The sequence below is a fragment of the Magnolia sinica genome, chromosome 15, assembly GCF_029962835.1.
Source record: "Magnolia sinica isolate HGM2019 chromosome 15, MsV1, whole genome shotgun sequence".
Taxonomy (NCBI): domain Eukaryota; kingdom Viridiplantae; phylum Streptophyta; class Magnoliopsida; order Magnoliales; family Magnoliaceae; genus Magnolia; species Magnolia sinica.
In genome coordinates, this window is record NC_080587.1 from 13,408,770 (window position 1) to 13,429,283 (window position 20,514).

Below are 20,514 nucleotides of genomic sequence, written 5' to 3' on the forward strand. Positions count from 1 at the left end.
AAAAAAATGACAATTTCTAATACATAATTATTGTTAACTAAAATGAAATGAAATCATTTTTAGGTGGCATCCAAACAGGGCCTGGGTGTATTGGATTAGTAGATGATTCCTACTGGCATTTGCATTTTGGAACCTACATCTTACATGCATTACACCTTTGTCAAAATAGCACATGAGAATCACCAACCTTCAGTCAAGAAAATTCAAATTCGGTGACTTCATGAATGGGTCGATCTTCGCCAGCTGGGCCGCCACTGTCTTATTTGGGACAATCCCGTCTGCCTTAATCCTCTCCCTAAATCCATAAACCGGCGTCTTTGCATTTATATATGCCTGAAGGAGGAACTGATACGGTTGTATCCGACCCACGTAGCCGTGCTGCCTCAGCCTGTGAAATATCTTCTCGGCATTGTGGATGTCACCCTTCTCTGCGTACTTATCCAACAAGGTGATGTACGATCCATACATAGGCTTCGCAACGGTTTGTTGGGCCACCTTTTGCAAGATCGAATCCGCCTTCTCCACTTCCCCGCAATCCGCGTACAGCTTGACAATTGCAGTCCATGTGAGTGGGCCCAGCCGGATCCCATTGTCCAACATCCGCTTCACCAGATCCTTCCCCTTGGCCAGCATCTTATGATCTGCGTAGATCCTCAGAAGGGTGGGGTAATGCTTGCTGGTCACTTTCTTCCATGTCTTGATGATCATCTCAAAAACTGCCTCTGCCTTCTCTACATGCCCCACCTTACCCCAAGCCATGATGGCCGCCACGCACTCTTCCAGCCGTGGGCTCACCTCGCAAGCCTTCCAAACCCTCCCCACCTCGTCCACCTTACCAAGGGCTGCATAAAGAGGGAGCAATTTGCAGCACATTGCACGGTTCGCCTCAAGATCACCCCCCTCGAGCTCCTTCAAGACTGCCTCCGCTTTCTCGTAGTGCCCCTTGAAAATGTAGTGCCCTGCCACAGCAGCTTGGATCGATGCGTTGGGTCTGACTCCTTCAGCTTTCATGGCATCGAGAACCTGCTCCATGCCCGCTATATCTTTCGCACGACCTTTGATGTCGATCAAAAGCCGGTAAGTGAACAGGTTCGGCTTTACATTCTCCTTCTCCATCAGCAATAGAACATCCCCTATTTTCTTACGGTCATACTGCTTATAGAGCAAAAACAATTGGTTATAAGAGAAATCCGTTAAGGGGAAACCCAAAACCCTCATCTTGTTAAACACTTCCTCAGTTTTCTTGCGGTTCTGGGCAGTCACACAGTTCGCTAAGAGGGTTCGGTAGATTACTTCCCCTTGGAAGGATTTTGGGACTCTCATCTCAATGTACTTTTCAGCACTGTAGAGGCCATGGACCTTAGCGATCAAATCAACAAGAGAAGCATAATCATGCTCGGTTAGATCGAGACGGTTATTTGCTACGACCCACTCCATGAGCTGCAAAACAATACAAAGACAATTAAGAAGCAAATAGAAAGGTGGGCGGAACAAAGGAGAGATCTACCAACGATATCCCACTTCAATCAATTTGGATTGGATTTGCCGAAACCATTTTGTTTATCACAGGGAGAGGACACGAAATGGATTGATGAAAGGGCACTATTTTAACACCCAATATCATTTCATGCACCCAAAAACCTTTTTTTAGTGTGTGTGTGTGGGGTGGGGGGGGCGGGGGGAAGCCAACACACCAAAAAAGCATGAAGCACGGTGGGGGGAAGCCAACACACCAAAAAAGCATGAAGCACTCTTCAAATGTCAACTTGTGTTGTTGGGACGGTGCGTTTGGTTCCACCAAATATCATGATATTTTCTGAATAAACAGTACCATTTTGGGCCAAATAGCATGAAATTTCATCATATTTGGTGCAACCAAAGGCACCCAAAAGCTGGGTCCGGTTCCGTGGCTCAGTGGTAGACAGTCTCTGTTTCAAAACTGAGACCAGGGATCAAGTGCCCATGTGGCGTGGTGTGGGTGGATGTGTGAGCATGTGGGGTGTGGGTGGGTGTGTTTTTAAAAAAAAAAAATTGAGTTTTTTAAAAAGAACAAGGGCACCCAAAAGCTTTTTATTAAAACAGAAAAAGGGAAAAAGTACAGCCGCAAGAACTACAGCTAAAGTAGAGAATGAAATCTAGATTTTTTATTTTATTATTATTTTTTTAATTCAGATGTGCCTTGAGAATAATCATGTGAGGCCCTTAAAGAGACCTCTGGGACGTACAAGGAAAGTTAAACAGTTTTTCTTTTTTCTTTTTTTGGCATGAGATTTTCTTCCTTTCTTAATGTCCTAGACAACAAATTTATTACAAAAACAGAAGGCTAATCAAAGAAAGATGCTAAATAGATGTAAGGATCTAATGGGATTTTATTGTATGGTTAGCTGATTGGATTATGCTACCTAATTAGGTGGGCCTCCTTGCTGATGAGCCTACTGTGGGGCTTGGGCTTGGGCCTAATGGATCTAGCCATGGCCCAAGGGTCTTGGGCCCAATTGATGTGGCTTGGCCTGCATCATGAGTGCAACTACCAATATCATGCATGCCAAGGGGGCACCCTCCTCGATGTTTAGACTATCGAAACATTCCTAGTATTCAATCGTTTTCACAGTCACATTTAGGCTCTGGAATCCGCACTCCCCACCTATGGTCAAACTTTATCCCCACCTCCACCTGAAATGTTCCTTCTAGCAATAGTCCCAACCAACCTGTCGCCACGGATCTTCTCATCACCTCAGAAGCCCCTCTCTCCTCCTTGACTACTTTACGTCTTCATATTCTTCAACCCATGTCATCCTTGCATTCTTATTTGTGTTCCCACAACTCTTTAGAGGCTATGCCCATTAGATTTTCTATTAGTGAGCCTAGAACGATCTATGACTTGGAATAGATTTGACTTGGCTATGTGATTATTTTGGATATAGGCATGCATATGAGCCGCATGGTGCATGAGATCTTATTTGTGTGCAACACGATCTTCGATACTTACACAAAATGTGGTGATAAAAGCTGCAAGATGATCGTGGATAGCGATAGTTGTACCAATGTGGCATCAACTAGCACTGTGAGCCGTCTGGGCTTGAAGCTTGAAGCCCATCCCCAACCCCATAGAGTGTCTTGAGTTGATGAAACTTCCATTGCAGTCTCACACCGTTGTCTTGTTCTTATTCAGTTTAGATCATTTAAAGACACATTTTGGTGTGATGTTGTTCCTATTCAGTTTAGATCATTTAAAGACACATTTCGGTGTGATGTTGTTCCTATTCAGTTTGGGACATATACAGTGTCCAAAATATCGATACTATTGGCCAATATATCGGCCGATATTATCGGTATCGGGCCCTAGCGAGACGAAACTCCTCCAACAACCCCCGAAAGATACCGAAAATCCAAAACTTCTGATATCGGCCAATATTATCGTCAATATCGCACCTGGGAGAGCATCATTATCCAAAAAAAATGAAAAAAGAAAAACTTTTAATGGCAGATTTCGGTACCTGTAAAGAAGATCGCCTGATCGGAAGCTGTGTTTGATGGGCCATTTGAATCGAAGCCTCTGATTTAGAGAGATTTGGCCGCGAAATCCGCCGAAATCGTTGAAATAATCGGGATTTGCGAGAGATTTTAGGGTTCCGGACGCCGGAACCCTCTCTGCTTCGAAAAAAAAGGGCCCCGAGCCCTTATGCAGAAGAAGCGGACGGGCTGGTGCATCGCACGTCACCGACGTGTTGACGTCACCAAGTTATGTGGGTCCCATCATGAGGTATATATTATATCCAAACCGTTCGTCCATTTGGCGAGCTCCTCGTAAGGATTTATCCGAAAAATAAGACAGATCCAAAGATCAAGTGGACCACACTGGAAAAAAGCAGCGGTAGAAACCCTTTTGGGGTCGCAAAAGTTTTGGATCGTATGATATTTGTTGTTCCTATTCATCAAGGGCTTTGTGGCCTCATGAACAGATTGGATGGAAAACAAACGTTATGGTGGACCCTACGAATGTTATAACGGTGAGAATCATTATCCTCACTGCTATTTGTGGTGTGGTCCAATTGAGGGTTGGATGTCACTCATTTTTGGATTTGTGATCTAAAATGATCTCTCCAAATGGATGAACGGTGTGGATATAATAAATACATTATTGGTGGGGCCATGTAACTCTGATCTGCTTTGAACTGTTTGTACAACGTGTACTACGGAAGCGGATTGCATACTGAGTAACTCAGTACCCCTAGCGTACTGAGTAAACTGTGTGGGGTCCACTATTATTTTTTTATTTTATCCACTCCGTTAATCCATGTTAAAAGATAATTTTATGGCTTGATACCAAAAATGAAGCAAATTAAAATCTCAACTGGACCATACCACAGGAAACATTTTGATTGAATCTCTACCATTGAAAATTTTTTGGAGGCCAAAGAAGTTTTGGATCAAGCTGATGTTTGTCGTTTCTCTTCATCCATGTCTTTGTCATCTTATGAACAAGTTGGATGACAAATAAAAATTACTTTGGACCCTAGGAAGGTTTCAACAGTGGAAATCATTATTCCACACTGTTTCCTGTGTAATGGTCCACTTGAGCTTTGGATTTACTTCAATTTTGGTATAAACCCCTAAAATTAGCAGCTTTGGATTTATAAATGGTATGCATCATATTTAAATATATTTACCTTAGTTTAATCAGATAATGCATAACTTGGTACCTTATACAAAGGAAATTTATTATGTGCACCTTTTTTTTGATATTTTATGATTTAAAAGTGTGCATTAAAGTCTTTTTAAATAATCCTCAAAGTTTCATAAAAAAATTCAACTATTTTGCTAATGTTTCCCCATGTTTCCCAAAAAGTGCGATAAACTATGCGATACAAACGATATATCCCGTGCGATAACCGATACGTATCTGTATCCCAAGGGTGCAATACACTGTGCGATACCGATATTTCGAACACTGGACATATAAACCTAGGAAGCCTATTGATTTTGTCCCTATGTCTCTGTCCTATAGGCCATCAAAGTCTGCAGAGTCATTTGCACATCACATTCATTCATTGCATCAAGAAATCAGGCAAAAGATCAATACTAGTAATGAACATTAGAAAATTTCTGCAAACCAGCATAAACGATGTAAGGAATTCAATGTAGGGGACTCTGTGATGGTCCGCATCAGGCCAGAGCGGTACCCTCAGGAAGCCGTTCGTAAATTACATGCACGTAGCGCTAGACCATTCAAAATTATAAAACGAAACGGTCTCAATGCGTATGCGATAGATCTTCCACCTTCCATGGGAATTAGTTCCACATTCAATGTGGAGAATTTAGTTGTATTTCAGTGGACCTCTAATACATTGTCCAGCTTCTCACCTGATCATCCTGATTCCCCAGATATTTTCCTTCATCCATGGCCTCTTCCCAACCTCTACCTCTCATACCTACCATTCACACACTCAAAGAGGAGATAGAAGATATCCTAGACCATCAGGTGGTATCAACGTCGAACGGCGGATTTCAAAAGTATCTGGTTAAATGGAAGTCACGCCCAGCTTCAGATAGTACGTGGCTCACTGAGGAAGAGCTTCAACGAGTTGATCCTGACATTTTGGAGCAGTTCAGGAGTTTTGTTTCCCCAATGGCGAAATCTTCGCAGACGAGGAGAGTTGATGGAGACATCTCGCGCACACGCACGCCCTTCCTACGCACGTACGCAAGGAGGAGGGCCCCACCATCGATCTGGATCGATAACGACATCCATGGAAGGCCTCCTAGTTAGAGGACTGTGTTTTGATTCCTTGGAGTGGACCCGATCATCATTTGGATCCCACCATTGGATCTCGTAATCGTGGCCCACTACCATAGATGATTTAGGACTTTGAGTTTTGCTTATTATCATTATTAGGAACATCACAAACGACTTAGATTGCTTTGATTAGTTGTTCTTATTGTTACTTCGTCTCTAAGTAATGGTGTGCGCACATGGCGCTGCTTTTGGGGTATAGGGTTTTCTTATAAATAGGCAACCCCTTGTGGGTTTTTTCTCATTGAAGATTATTAATAAAATTCTACGTTTTCCTGCTTCTCTAAGTTTTCCTGCTTCTCTAATCCTCTGAGCTGTGGAAATCTAATTGGGTGCAAATCTCTCCCTTCTTTGAAGGGCTAACTACCGTGGTGCGAAGCCACACCCATCCTAATTCGCCCCCACCTCCTACCCTCTATATTCATCACCTCTCACAGCCATCCCATCTCCAAATCCATCCCTTTTTGCAGCCAATCTTCCTTCTACAGCAGATTTGCAGAATCAGGCCCTGCAGGAGGGCTGAAACTTCGGCGGAGCACCATGCACAAACCAGACATCCGATCGGTGTGAAACTTGCCGTGAAGGTGGACCTCCCCTGGCCGACCAACACCTAGCTGGCTGATTTCAAATTCGTGGGCCCCACAAACGTGCGAGCAGGATCCCATGCATGTGCGTCAGGCCCGTGCCGCTGTCCACATGTGTGGATCACCTCTTTTTCGCCTCTCTCCTATATTTCACCCCTTCTCACCTTATTTCCCTAACCCTAACCCTAAATAATCCTAAATCCCAAGTTTTATTCCACTTTTGCAAATCCTAGGCTTTCCCGATTTGAAACATGTGAATCCCTTGGATTGGGAAATAAGCCTTTACATGTGTGGATGAATCTACTCTCCTTTGAGCATTGTTTGGTCTTATAATTTTAACTGATTCAGTCCTAACATGTGTAGGCTTGGACCCTCGTAGATTCCCCTTGTTGAATGCTTGACTTTATGTGGGATGTGGAATTTTTGTGATTATTTCAAAATTAGTATGATCTAAGGCCTGAAATCTCGCATATCATATTTAATTTTCATGTCCTGCATCATGTGATGTGTAAAACTCCTCCCTCATCCCTTATTTAAATAAGATTTTTATTCCCTTCACCGCTACACATGAAGGAAAAAAAAAAAAAAATTTGCTCCCATCTCAATTCTCTTGGGGCACAGAAGGTGCGGAAGATCCAAGCATCAAACATCTACAAAAGATTGGCAATGGCAGCCCATTCAAGTATGATTTTAAATTTTCTTTAATCTTCTAGATTCAATACATTGTGGACTCTTGAAAACAATTAACGTTAACTCTACATTGACCGATGATGCTTTTGACTACAAATTTGGGTGGATGTTTATCCTGTCGATCAAAAGCCTAATTTTCCTTATTCTTGACTAGTCGGAATTTTATTTGATCTGATTATGTCCAGACATCTTAAGATCTCTTTTGTCTATCAGAGATGATTCTATTGTACAATTTATTTCATGCCTCTTTTAGTGTGTACATATGTTCTAAGTATGCAAAATTTTAAGTCCCATCTAGAAAGAGTTGGTAGGACCAATTAGAGATATGCACACATAATCATACTAGGTGTGCAATCTCCATACCACACTTTTGTCTTTAATTTATGTTGTTGGGATTACTGGCATTCATGACTAAGTTTTCTCTAACTTTCTCAACATTAAGTGTTGTGATGGTTACCATGTGATGAGGACATCGTGCACACGCACGCCCGCACACCACCACCCCTACGCACGTACGTACGCAGAAGGAGGACCCCACCATCGATCTGGCTCGATGACGACGTCCAGAGAGGGCCTCCTAGCTAGAAGACAAGTTTTGGTTCAAAAAAGTGGCCCGATAGTCAAGAAAAGCCCACCATGGGATCTCATGATCGTGGCCCACTCATCGGATTGGTTTTATATTTTAGGTTTTGCTTATTGTTATTATTTAGAACATCGTGAACGCTTTAGATTTCCTTATTTGGTTTTTATTTTAGTTTACTTCATCGCCAAGTAATAGGTGTCGCACATGGTGCGAGTTTTGGGTATAGGGTTCTCCCTATAAATAGGCACCCCTTGTAGTTCTTTTCATTCATTGAAGTTAATAAAAAAATTCATGCTTTATTTTTCTACTCTCTTAGTGAGTTGTGGAAGAATTCAATAGTGGGTGCGAAGCCCTCCCTTTTCGAAGGGCTAACTACCGTGGTACGAAGCCACATCGATCCCCATTCACCCCCATCTTCCATCATCTTTTTTTTTCCATCTTCCCCCACCATCCGTACTTCGAATTTGTCCTTTTGTTGCATCAGATTTCTTCATTGAAGCAGGTTTCCAGATTTCGGCCCGCAGGAGAGCTGAAACTTCGGCGGAGCACCACGTACAAACCGTACATCGGATCGAGCTGAAATTTGGAGGTTTTGGAGTCCATCCCTAGCCGACCAGGGTCAAGTGGCCTTTTTCTGAATAGTGGGCCCCACACACGTGCGGCCGGGATCACACGCACGTCCGTCTGGGCCATTATTGCTGTCCACACGCGGGATCATCTTTTGGCTCAGGTTTTTATCCTCTTTTATCCTCTCATAGCCGTTTTTCATGAATCATAACCCTAGATTACATGATCCCTAATTGATTTGCCCCTTTCTATCACCTTAGGGTTCCTTAAATTGAAATTAGGGAATCCCTTGGATTAGGGACTGATTTTTTATGCATGAGTAGTTGATTTTATTTTCCTTTGACATCGTTTGGTTTATAATTTTTATTGGTCCAGTCCTAGCCTGTGTCGGCTTGGACCCGCATAGATTCCCCTTTAATTGAATGTTTGGATTTTCATGTGGGATGTGGAATTTGCGTGATTGTTTCTGAATTGGTGTGATCTAAGCCTAAAATCGTGCATATCATATTTAATTTTCCATGTCCTGCATCACCATGATTCAACACTAATGATCTCAATGGATGAGTTATGAGGAATGTTTGCTCATATTATCTAACATCAATAATTTCCAAACTTAGAGGATACCCATTAGGTGATTTCTAATAAATATGATCTATGAAATGTTTTCTTCAAAAGAAACTTTTCAAATTTTAACATTGATCACTATGGCCCAAGTGGGAGCATTGATACCATCAATTTTAACTATTTTCAAGATTCTATAATGAATTGAATCTGGAATATTAAAGGAAGATTACAATCATACCTTTAAATATAGACATTGCCCATCTTTTGAGGAAGTTTGCCGCTTAGATCTTCCACACCTTTTACAGAATTGAGATACTGACCATATTCATCACATACAATGCTTCTGATTCCACCCCATATATGAAAATCTCCTCTCTTTTTCCAAATGTTTTGTCCCCTCACAATGAAACTAAACCCGAAGATGGCTTAGCAAGAAGAGTGGAGGAAATGGTCGTCCTTAAGCTAACTGGGCGGAATCGCTGTTCTTGAGCTTCGTAGTTTGTTTAGGGAAGCAGGAATCATCGGGTGTAGTTTCATTGTGAGGGGACGAAACATTTGGAAAAAAAAAAAAAAGGAGATTTTCATATATGACGTGGAATCAGAAGCATTGTAAGTGATGAAGATGGTCACAATGGGGAGAGAGAGGGGGAGGGATCATCATATCGAATTTTTTTCTCTCTCTTTTTTATGAATTCCTTGTCTTCACGGGTAAAAACAAAAACAAAACCAAAAAAAAAAAAAAGTTAAATCCCTAAACTACCCTACTTAAATATCAATAGCTAAAAACCCTAACAGTGAGCATTTTCCCAGGTGTGATGCCCAGAAGGGTGTAACATTGAAGTCCAGAGTTTGATCACAACTCAACAAACAAAAAAGAAAGAAGAACAACAACAATAACAAACAAAATAAAAAGAAAGCCAATAATAAACCCATATAAATAGCCATTATAGTTTAAAATAGACCTCTCAAAAGAACTTGCATAGACAGCGAAGAATAACAAAAAATGCCAACTAGCAGAGCATTTCAGATCAAAAACTTTGAATTTTAAATACATTCGAACACTAAGAATGTGTTTCTTTAAATCTGCAATACATAGATAACAAAAATGAAATACAATCATATGGAAGAAAATCATAGACACCAATCTAGAACATTGCCCAGCACTAAGTTTTCAAATAATAGCCAACAAGAATAATAGGATTGGTGTAACTTGCCAACAAATAATTATAAGGATGAACAGTGACCTGATGAGAGGCAACATTTGTGATACATATCGAAGTCTCAGTCTACTGTTCATGTGGGAGCCGCCTCCCATGAGCCAAACTGTAAATAAGGTTTGCCCCACGGTGCTTGGGAGATACCTGAAAATCCCATGATTGATTGTAGCCTCTCATCAATCAATCATGGGATTGTAGCTAAATTTGGACTACCGATTCAACCACAGCTAAATTTGGACTACCGATTGTAGCTGTTCATTTTCATCAGATAGTTATAATCATCCGAGAGGGGAGATATCAGGGCATGGCCATCACATGATGGGGCCTACACCATCAACAGCTTAGGTTACTTACAGGTGGGTTGAAAAGAAAAAGTTGGTTCTCTTGACCGAGCATCATATGAGAGATCCAAGTCAATATACCTTCAAGGCCTTACCAAAAATCCGGTGCTTCCGAAGACTATACATGGCATTCAAGATCTCATCATGGTCCACCGTATTACCTTCAGTGACCCACTTATCAAGAGCAATATGAATGGATTGGAAAGGAGCACCGGCGACGATCTCAAATAATGGGCAAGTTGCACTCTTTTGTGATTCGTTGCCACCATTCATACCCGTTTCATCATCCGACAAATCAAGTTCATTATGAGCAGGTTCCAATAAACTATCTTCCGATTCATCATCAGAAAGCTTGGGTTCAGAGACCAATTCATCAACACACACTTCATTCTCATGATTTTCTCCAACACCATGAACATCTGGAGGCGTTTCTAGCTCAGAAAATCCCTCCTCCAAGTCATCTTCGTCGCCGCTGCTCCTGGCTCCAGCCTTTGAAGAAAGATTTCGACTCCCCACAAAGAACTTTGCAGGGACAGATGGGACACATAGAAAACTCTTTGGCAAAAGGTATCTAATGGCTATAAATTGGCCACGCTCGTGATTACCCAATCCATGTTGCAAATCATCACTTAGTACATCAGGTTTAGCACAACAAGCTCGAGGAGCTCCTACACGATAACCATGACACCTGGTAGACAAACGAAGAGAGTAAATTTTTGCCACAAGTTTTGAATAAAGCTGCACGCACGCGCGCGCACACACATAGAGGAAAAACAAGGATTGCAAATGGCCGGAATGATTTCTAAAGGTAAAATAACATGAAGCTCGAGGAACGGTCAATGAAACATGTTTCCACCATATGTCTGTGCAATTCACATGAATCAGATAAGTGGATGGCATATGGGCCATTCATATAGTAGGCCCCATGATGGATTGCCCATGGCCCAAAAATAACTCAGGTTGGGCAACACAAACAGTATGAGCCACAGCCTAGAAACAGATGGGAAAGAAAAAATGAATATGCCTTTTTATCTTGACTATCAATGTAAGTTTGAAAGGTTAAAATCATATGAAATGTAATATTTTTTTTCATGACAATCTCATCCACTAACGAGCCCATAAAAAGATGGCATGGAACGACATTCTAACTGTGCATGTCAGATATGCAGTCCAGCTTGTTTCTCTTAGTCATATATGGTAACAAATAGCCCCTGAAGTGAATTTCACTAAACATGTTCAAGTGGAGGTTCAGATCTAGCAAACCACCCAGTCTGACAGAGTTATGGGTGTTTACCTACTATTTAATGATTCTGCCAGTTGGTGCAGGTGGTGTTTGTTTCTTAATGAGCCAATCTTTTTTTTTAAGGTGATAATTTTATTAAGCAAGGCCGAAGCAAAAAGGATTACAAATCAGACCAAAAAACAGGAAGAATCAAAGCCCAAGTATTTTGTAACTCTTAGTGGAAGCGAGAATTGGATGGCGACGAAAAAGGCGAGAAGGCAAGATCGGGAGAAGAAGGAAACAAAACACATAAGTTTCCCCTTTAAAGATCAAGCAGAGCCCTTCTCTAGTGAATCTCATAAAGGTAAGGAGGTTGCAGACGAGCAAAAATCCGGCGCAGGTCCCTCCCATATCCTAGGCGAGGGTACGTCCAATAACTCAGATGATCATCAACATCAACGAGGGAGGTCTAAGGAAAGCTACAAAGATACGCGCTACACTAAGACGATGAGATCCTATGCTAATCGACAATTGGTCCCTAGGGGTCGTCATGTTCATTGACCCCCCTCCTCAGGCCATGCTCATTCTTCTACTTCAAGATCGAGGTCAAGAAACCTTCGGAGCTCCTTCTAGCGAGTAGGGCTGTACACGAACCAAGTTAGCTCAGTTAGCTCGCAACTCGAAAAAGCTCGATTTGACTCGGTTCAAAACTGAGTTCGAGCCGAGTCGAGCTGATTTTTTTAGCTCGAAAAAATTTCGAACCGAGTTCGAGCTTGCCCGAGCTCGACTCGACTCAGATCAAACCCAACTCGAATCGAACTCAAATCAAACTAGTTCAGTGACTCGGTTACTTTGATATTGATGTTGCTCACCAAGTGTTTCATGAAATGACTCAACGAAGTGTCAGCTTGTGGTAAGGAAGGTATGTTTCATCAAACAAATACTCTTTTTTCTTGATTTTGATGTTGCCTACAAGGTGTTTGATGAAACACTTGTAAAACCGCTACTGGTGTTTTACATACAGTGAGAATTTGAAGGTGCAGTCCATGTGTTTGTGAAAACGCTGCATAGGCGAATTCGGCTCGATCATGGCTTGAACTCAACTCGAACTGGCCCGAGCTGCTGACCGAACCGAGCCGAGCTGGCCAATCAGGCTCAAGGACCGAGCCGAGCCGAGTTTGAGCTGAGGTCAGCTAGTGGCCAAGCCGAGTCAAGTTGTGCCAAGCTCAACTCGTGTACTCCTCTACTAGTGAGACTCGAGTCGTTCTCAGTTATCGGACAATAATTTCAGCCTTGATGGAGATTTTGTGAAGGATTATGCGGCCATAAGAAATAGGGAGCCAGAAAGGGCTGCGGGTTATGCGTGGCATCCTAAGGACAACCCCTCCACCCTTACTAGGGTGAGTAGGGGTACATCTAAGGAGTGGGTAAAAGTATCTTACAAGAAATGTTTGATTTTATTTTTATGCCATCCCATTGGAACTCTCATTTAAAGAATTTTCTCTTTGGGATCCTATGTAGGTGAGGTCCTCAGACCACTTGAAGTTGGGTGAGTATAGATTCATCAGACCACTCGAAGCTGGGAGGATCTCAGCCATGTCAAGATGTTGATCAAAGTAGGAAATTCATCGGAGGTTCCTTCTGCAGCGAGGGTTCAGGTTGGGCAATGGTCGATGGAAATCCAGATCTTAAGAGAGCCTCTCGCCAACTTAGCTTCAGAGAACCTGTCTCCTCAAGAGTTGATCCCCCAAATCCGCCATTGCTAAAGGAGCATCTTTCAAGATGCACCGCGGTACACAAAGCAAATCAAATCCATCATGCAAAGAGAGGTTCCACTCAAGTGAAGAAAATCACGTTGCATCTTGTTTAGAAGCGAGACATGTGGTGTTGGTGCAGGCGATGGATCTAGCCCACCCTACTCAATCGATTGCTTCCGCGAGCTGGAACGATATATCCTGCACTTCTTTGTCCTCTCATGAGTTATCGAGTTCTGATCTCGCTATTATCACAATTAAGTCTTCTATCATCAAAGTATATCGATAGATTTTCTCTGCCAGCCTCAAATGTCACAAGAGGCGATGGGAAGCAGGATGACGACACTTGCCCTCTTATTCGAACCGACAACCCTCCTTCCTCGGATCTGAGGCGGATTCAAATCGACCTTATGGTTGTCAAGTCTTCTCTACCTCTTTCCACGATCCTGAGAGACGTGTGGAGAATGCAAGCCTGCCATTCCTCTTTGTTCGCTTGTGAGAGTGACACATCGTTCAAGACCCAATTTTCCCTCAAGCCTGCCCTTTGTTAGTCGAGAATCGGCAGTTGAGATTGGCTGTTGAGGGAAGTTCTACAGTCAAGGATGTTGATGATTCTATCCCCTCAAAGCGTCTTTTTCCTCTTCTCTCAGGGTATCTATTACCAGCAGCGGAGGATTCCGATTCAAATTCTGAGTATGTTGACTTTGACTCGCTTGAACCTTCGCCTCCGATGAATTGTTCGCCTCTTCAGCAGATAGTTATGGTTAAGACTCCCCTTGCTGACAGCCGCTCTGTGGGAAGCTCCTCTCATCATCTTGCTAAGTTTGCTTCTCTTATAGGATCTCCCATTGATTCCACTCTGACTCCTCCTCTCTCTCCCTCTTCGTTGTCTCCTTGCTTGGCGGGTCCTTTGGCTATGATTCCTGCTCCTCAGGAATGCCATCCTTTGGTCAGGGAGTCTTTTGTTATGGATAGGGAGGTCTTGGAAGAAGCCTTGGACATTCCCCCACTTAGATCGTCTTCTCCAAGGAATTCTAATTCCTGTCAGATAGCCCCTTCACCCCGTCCATCCCGAGGGAAGCTTTGGGGAGGATGGTGGATGCAATTAAAATGAAAAGATGGGTTAGGGAGGCTGTGAGCCATGTCGAAAGGCTTTAGGGGTTGTGTTTAGTGATTCCGACAGAGATTGCATAACTCTCTTTAAATTGGTGGCAGAGAGGGGGCTCATGTTACTATTGAAGAGATTCATATGGTAGGATTGATGGTGACAGTTAGCCCTAATAGGGAATTGCTCAATTTGGGGGTGACCCCAGAAGGAGTGCGGGAAGCCATTCCTATGAAGGAGACGAAGGGGAGAAGGGTAGCCAAGGTGCACTTATGAAGATCCTCTCGTGGAATGTTAGGGGGTTAGGATGTCCCCATAAACGATCCCAAGTTAAAGAGATATTTGTTCGATCCAAAGCTAACATTATTGTTTTCCAGGAAACTAAGCTTCAACAATTAAATAATGCTCTGGTCAACTCCATGTGGCGCCGCAAAGGTAACGAGTGGATTGCTCTTGATTCGGTCAGGTCGGCTGGAGGTATTGCACTCATGTGGGATCCCTCCAAATGAGTGGTTGAAAAGAGTCGGTTGGGTCAATATTCCATGAACATTGTGTTCAGAGAAATTCATCGGGCCTTCGGTGGATTTTCTCAGGAGTATATGGCCCAAACAACCCTCACTCTCGCCCCTCATTTTGGCTTGAATTGTCTTCTGTTCGTCAAAGGTGGAATTTTCCTTGGTTGATTGGTGGTGATTTTAATACGGTTCGGTTTTCTTACCAATGTTCTAGTGGTAAGAGTATTTCTTCCGTTATGAGAAATTTCTCGAAGTGGATATCCAATCACAGGTTGATTGACCTTCCTATGGGGGGATTTAGATTTGCCTGGTCCAACCGTAGAAATCCATCCACTATGTCATTGTTGAACAGATTCCTTCTATCCCATGACTAGATATCCCAATTCTCATTTGCTCGTCAAAGAGATCTGTCGAAACCTATTTTTGATCATTGCCCCATTCTGTTAGAAACTAATGAATTAAATTGGGGGCCTAAACCCTTCATATTTGAATGGGCTTGGCTTCAATTTGAAGGTTTCAATGAGTTAGTTGTTGACTGGTGGAGCTCGTTCCATATTGAGGGTCGCCCCGGGCTTATCCTTCTTAAAAAAGTTCAATTGCTTAAGTCCAATCCTAAATCTTGGCACAAGGATGTTTTTAGGTTAAGAGAAGCTTATATGGCCTCCATTCTCATAGTCATTCAAGAGTTAGACATTTAAGAAGAGGCAACCCTCCTGTCTGATGATGAAAGATCCATCAGAGACCAGTTGTCTTCTAATTGTTGCTCCAAACTAAAAGAGGAAGAGGTTAAATGGAGACAACGGTCAAGGGCCCTGTGGCTTAAAGATGGAAATTGAAATACTAAATTCTTCCATAATTTTGCTTCTGCCTGTTCTCATGTTAACCCCATAGCTTCGTTTGAAATTGATAATGTCATTGTTATTGATAAGGATGTTATCTGTAACTCTATTGTTAAGTTTTATTCTCATTTGTTGTCTACTGATAATATGGATCGTCTGAGGATCGACAACCTTCCCTTTCAATCGTTATCAGAAGAAGAAGCCTTGATTTTGGAAAGACCAGTGGACTCAAAAGAGATCAAAGTTGCCATGTGGGAGTTAGGAGTTGATAAAGCTCCTGGACCTGATGGCTTTCCTATTGTGTTCTTTAAATATTTCTAGGTTTGATTAAGGATGATCTTTTCCTATTTGAGCTGGAGCTCTTTGAGCAAAAGAGATTGTCCACAGAGTTAGGGAGTAAGTTTCTGACTTTGATTCCGAAGTTGGAAGGAGAACATTAAGGATTTTTGCCCTATTAGTTTGATTGGCAACCCCTATAAAATCCTCTCCAAAATCCTAGCCTAGAGACTTAGACAGGTAATCCCTACATTAGTGTCTCCTTTTCAATTTGCTTTTGTGGAGGACAGACAAATTTTGGATTCAGTGCTTATTGCTAACAAAAGTTTGGATTCCTGCGTTAGGGAAAAAAAGGTCAGGTATCCTTTGTAAACTTGAATCCAAAAAGCTTATGATTATGTTGACTGGTCCTTTGTGGACTGCATGCTCCAAAGAATGAGATTTGGTTTTTCTTGGAGAGCTTGGATTAGGATTTGTATTTCCTCTCACGAGTTCTCTATTCTTATTAATGGTGCCCCTTTTGGTTACTTAAGAGTATCTAGAGAGCTTCGCCATGGAGATCCGCTATCTCCTTTTTTGTTCCCGTGTTTGAAGCTCTCGGTGGAATGCTTTCTGGGAGCTAGGAAATGGGGTTGTATTCAGGGTTTTCTATTCCCAACCTCCCTTTCTATATTAATCACTTGCAATTTGTTAATGATAACCTTTTGTTTCGTGAAGTAGAATGAGAGCATGGTTCCTTTCCTTATCATGACTATATCTTGGTTCCAAGTTGTCTCTAGGTTAAAGGTAAATATGTCCAAATCTAAATATATGGCATTAACCTCAACTCCCAGACGTGCACGTCGTTTGGAGCGCATTTTGGATGTAAGGTTGGATTTCGTCCTATCCTCTATTTGGGTCTTCCTCTTCGCATAGGTAAGCCCCCTCTCTCTTTATGGGATTGTATCCTTGAAAGAATGGAGGGGGAAATGTCTTCCTGGAAGCGTAACATTTTATCATTGGGAGGTAGGATCAATCTGATTCAGGCTTCTCTGACAAGTATGCCTATTTACTTCCTCTCCGTATTCCTTAGTCCTAAATCTGTTGTTTCTAAAATAAATAAGGTTAGAAGGAACTATTTGTGGAAAGGAAATGCTAAGTCCTTCAAGTTTCCTCTGCTTCAATGGAAGGTTGTTTATGCCCCTTACAGTGACAGCAGTGCGGGTAATAAAAATCTGGAGCTTATGAATAAAGCCCTTCTTTCTAAGTGGATATGGAGGTTTGGGATTGAAACTAATAGTCTTTGGAGACGGGTGATTGCTGCCAAATATGGCACCTCTGTTTCGGGTTGGTGGATGAAGGAATCCTCCATGTACAAAACCTCATATCTGTGGAGAAACATTGTTAAATTGTCTCCTTATATTCGAGAGAATCCTTTTCCCTTGGAGATGGGAATAAAATCAGATTTTGGCTTGGTCAGTGGTGTAGTGCTTTTACGTTGGCTGATGCCTTCCCCCTCTGTTTACTGTTTCTTCTAATCAGTTCAACCTTGTCAAAGATTGCTTTTTATCATAATGGCTAAGGAGGAATTTGGATTCCTCAATTTAGAAGGAATTTCTCTGATGAAGAGTTTCAGGAATTCACATCCATGTTAACCTTGTTGCAGGAGGTTCTTCCTAATCCCAACGCCGAAGACTCCATGATCTGGAAGTTGACCAGAGCTGGTCGTTTCACAGTCAAGTCTCTCTACTCGCCTCTTTCTAGAGAGAGGTCTCCTTCCTCTTCCAGCTGTCACACTTGAGCGGTTTGGGCCTATTGTATTCCTCCAAAGGTGGAAACTTTCAGATGGCTTACTAGTATAAACAGAATCCATACGATTGATAATCTCAAGAAACGAGGGATGATGTTGCCGAATGTGTGCCCCCTATGCCTTAAAGAGGAAGAATTTGTGGAGCATTTGTTTATCCACTGTCATTTTTCTTTCGATATTTGGTGGAGCGTCCTTCGTCTGGCAGATATTTCATGGGGGATGCCTCCTCTTGATCAGCTCTTCTATATATGGCATGCTGATCATGGAGGAAGGCTGAGGAAAAGAAAGTGATGTTCCATTTTGTTGGTTGGTCTTTGGGCAGTGTGGGCCGAGAGGAACAACCGGGTATTCAGAAATCCAACGTCTCTTCAGTGATGGTTTTCTCGAAAGTATTTATCCCCTTTCGTGTTGGGCCCCTTGACGGGGGAGGGGCCTTGTGTTTTTTAGGGGTCTGGGGCGCTTTGTATTTTTTATTTTTTTATTTTTTTTTACTCTGTGTAGTTAGTGTGGTGCCTCTTGCTGCCCTCTTTCAATCAATTCTTATCTTTCAAAAAAAAAAACAAATGGCCCCTGAAAATCCAATCGATTTCCAAATTTTGAGATGAGAGAAACACAGCAAATGGATAAAGTGACTGTACAGGAAGTCATCCAAAAAATGACATGGATTTTGCTCATGATACAATGTCAAACAGAAGTTTTCTGATTTGAAGTGTAAACCAGATGAGTTCCACCCGCTATTAAATTTAAAAGAAAGACGAGTACGGCAATTTTGATTACAACTAGTGACAACATAAGAAACACAACAAAGTGAAAGTGAATAATCACCATATCTTTCCCATTATAAAGATGGGAAAAGCTTGTGTATCTGTCATAGTGTCATGCACTAAGTGGTCATTTAGATGTATGAACTAGAAATCCAATATAAAAACCTGCATAATTTTAATCCCAAAAGATTGTTTCATGGAACATGAGGTACAGTGTTTGGTTGACAACACTCAGGTTCTGAGGCCACCTTCTTTAATGGAGATCAATTCCGTGGATCGATGCCATGGAATGTTTTAATCCAACTTTTTTAAGGCATTCGATATAATTTTAAGAAAAATAGCTTTCCTGGCAAGATGATTTCCATATTAATTAAGCCATCCAAACCAAAATATCAATTAAAAAAAAAACTCTCTCCTAAGTTGAAAAAAGAAAAAGAAACAAACAAACCCAACAACAAAAAATAGATGAAAAAACATCAAATCAGTAAATCCATAAAATTTAAAAGATGCCCAATACAGATTTTTCCTCAATAATGCTAGAAATCCAAAATTAAATACAAAAGAAATGCATTATTTTTCACTCTTGCAGACTAAACCCATAAATTGCAAATAAACCAAAATAAAAAATAAAAACCATCAAAATAATTAAAAAATCCAGAAATTTTGAGAGAGAGAGAGAGAGAGAGAGAGAGAGAGAGAGAGAGAGAGAGAGACCCAATACAGATTATTCCCAAATACAACAAAAAATTCAAAAAATAAAATAACCGATATAAAAGAAATGGATTTTTCCCTCTTTTTTGCATATAAAACCACAATATATATATATATATATATATATATATATATATATATATCAGATTTTTTTAATAAATTCTGACAAAAACATGGAAAATGGGATAGCGGGAAGAGATTGTTACCTGATAGATTTAGACGCTCTGCGAAGAGCCCACATGACTAACGTCAGGCTCGTCTGACGTCAAGAATCCTAAGACCCTAACAAAACCCTAGAAATATAGACGTTTGGGATAAAACCCTACTGCCTTCTCGCCACTGTCTGATTCCATACCCTCGAAAGAACACGAAAATGGAACGCGGATTGCCTGCAGCGCCCGGCTGTAGAAGATACCTACAGCACTAATCTTTGTGGGACTCACATTGATGTAAGTGCTATATCTACTCCGTTCATCAGTTTTCAAATATCATTTTAATATTTAAATTCAAAAATAATTCAGATCCAAATCTCAATTCGACCACACTACAGGAAAGAGTGAGGACAATGATGGCCGCCGTTGAAACCTTTATGGGGCCCACCATAATTTTTATTCTCCATCCAAACTGTTCATTAGGTCACTTATACCTGGATGAAGGGAAAACACAAGTACCAGCTTTATCCAACACTTCTGTGGCCCAAAAGAAGTTTTAAATGGTAAACGTTCAATTCCTACTGTTTCTTGTGGTGTGGTCCTCTTGAGATTTTTATCTGCCACGTATTTTGTATCCTCTACTAAAATGATCTGGAAAGACGTATGAACGGAGAGGATACAACACATACATCACTTTTGGGCCTACAGAGCTTAGTGCTGCAGAATGGGGATGCATGCAGCCAATTGCTTCCCGTAAAATGGTGGTGACTCATCCGCCTTACTCCTGCTACGTCCGTACGGCTATCAAGACCGTCCAAAGTGGGGAACGCTTTGTGGATGGAAATTAGCATGGAAATTGCACAGATAGAGGAATCCTAACTCTCCAATTTTTGGATATCAAATTTCAAATCCAACGGCTGGAGATGGATGGTTAATATCATCTCTTCAATGTGTATTTGTAATTCAGCTTCACCCACACTCAGTGCAGAGTTTTGGACGGTTGGATTTCCCTGTAACTGTGGCATGTGTTCGGTGGATATGTGACCC

General features: G+C 41.7%; 1 protein-coding gene across 1 annotated transcript; it reads right to left on the reverse strand.

The window, feature by feature from the left end:
* On the reverse strand, positions 1-19,749 carry LOC131226744 (pentatricopeptide repeat-containing protein At1g80270, mitochondrial-like). Its single transcript, XM_058222439.1, has 3 exons — positions 19,522-19,749; positions 10,422-11,028; positions 1-1,440 (listed from the first exon to the last, which is right to left on the reverse strand). Exons 1-3 carry the CDS (start codon positions 19,554-19,556, stop codon positions 190-192), a joined length of 1,893 nt encoding a protein of 630 aa, XP_058078422.1. The 5' UTR covers positions 19,557-19,749; the 3' UTR covers positions 1-189.
* Between the last annotated feature and the right edge of the window lie 765 nt (positions 19,750-20,514).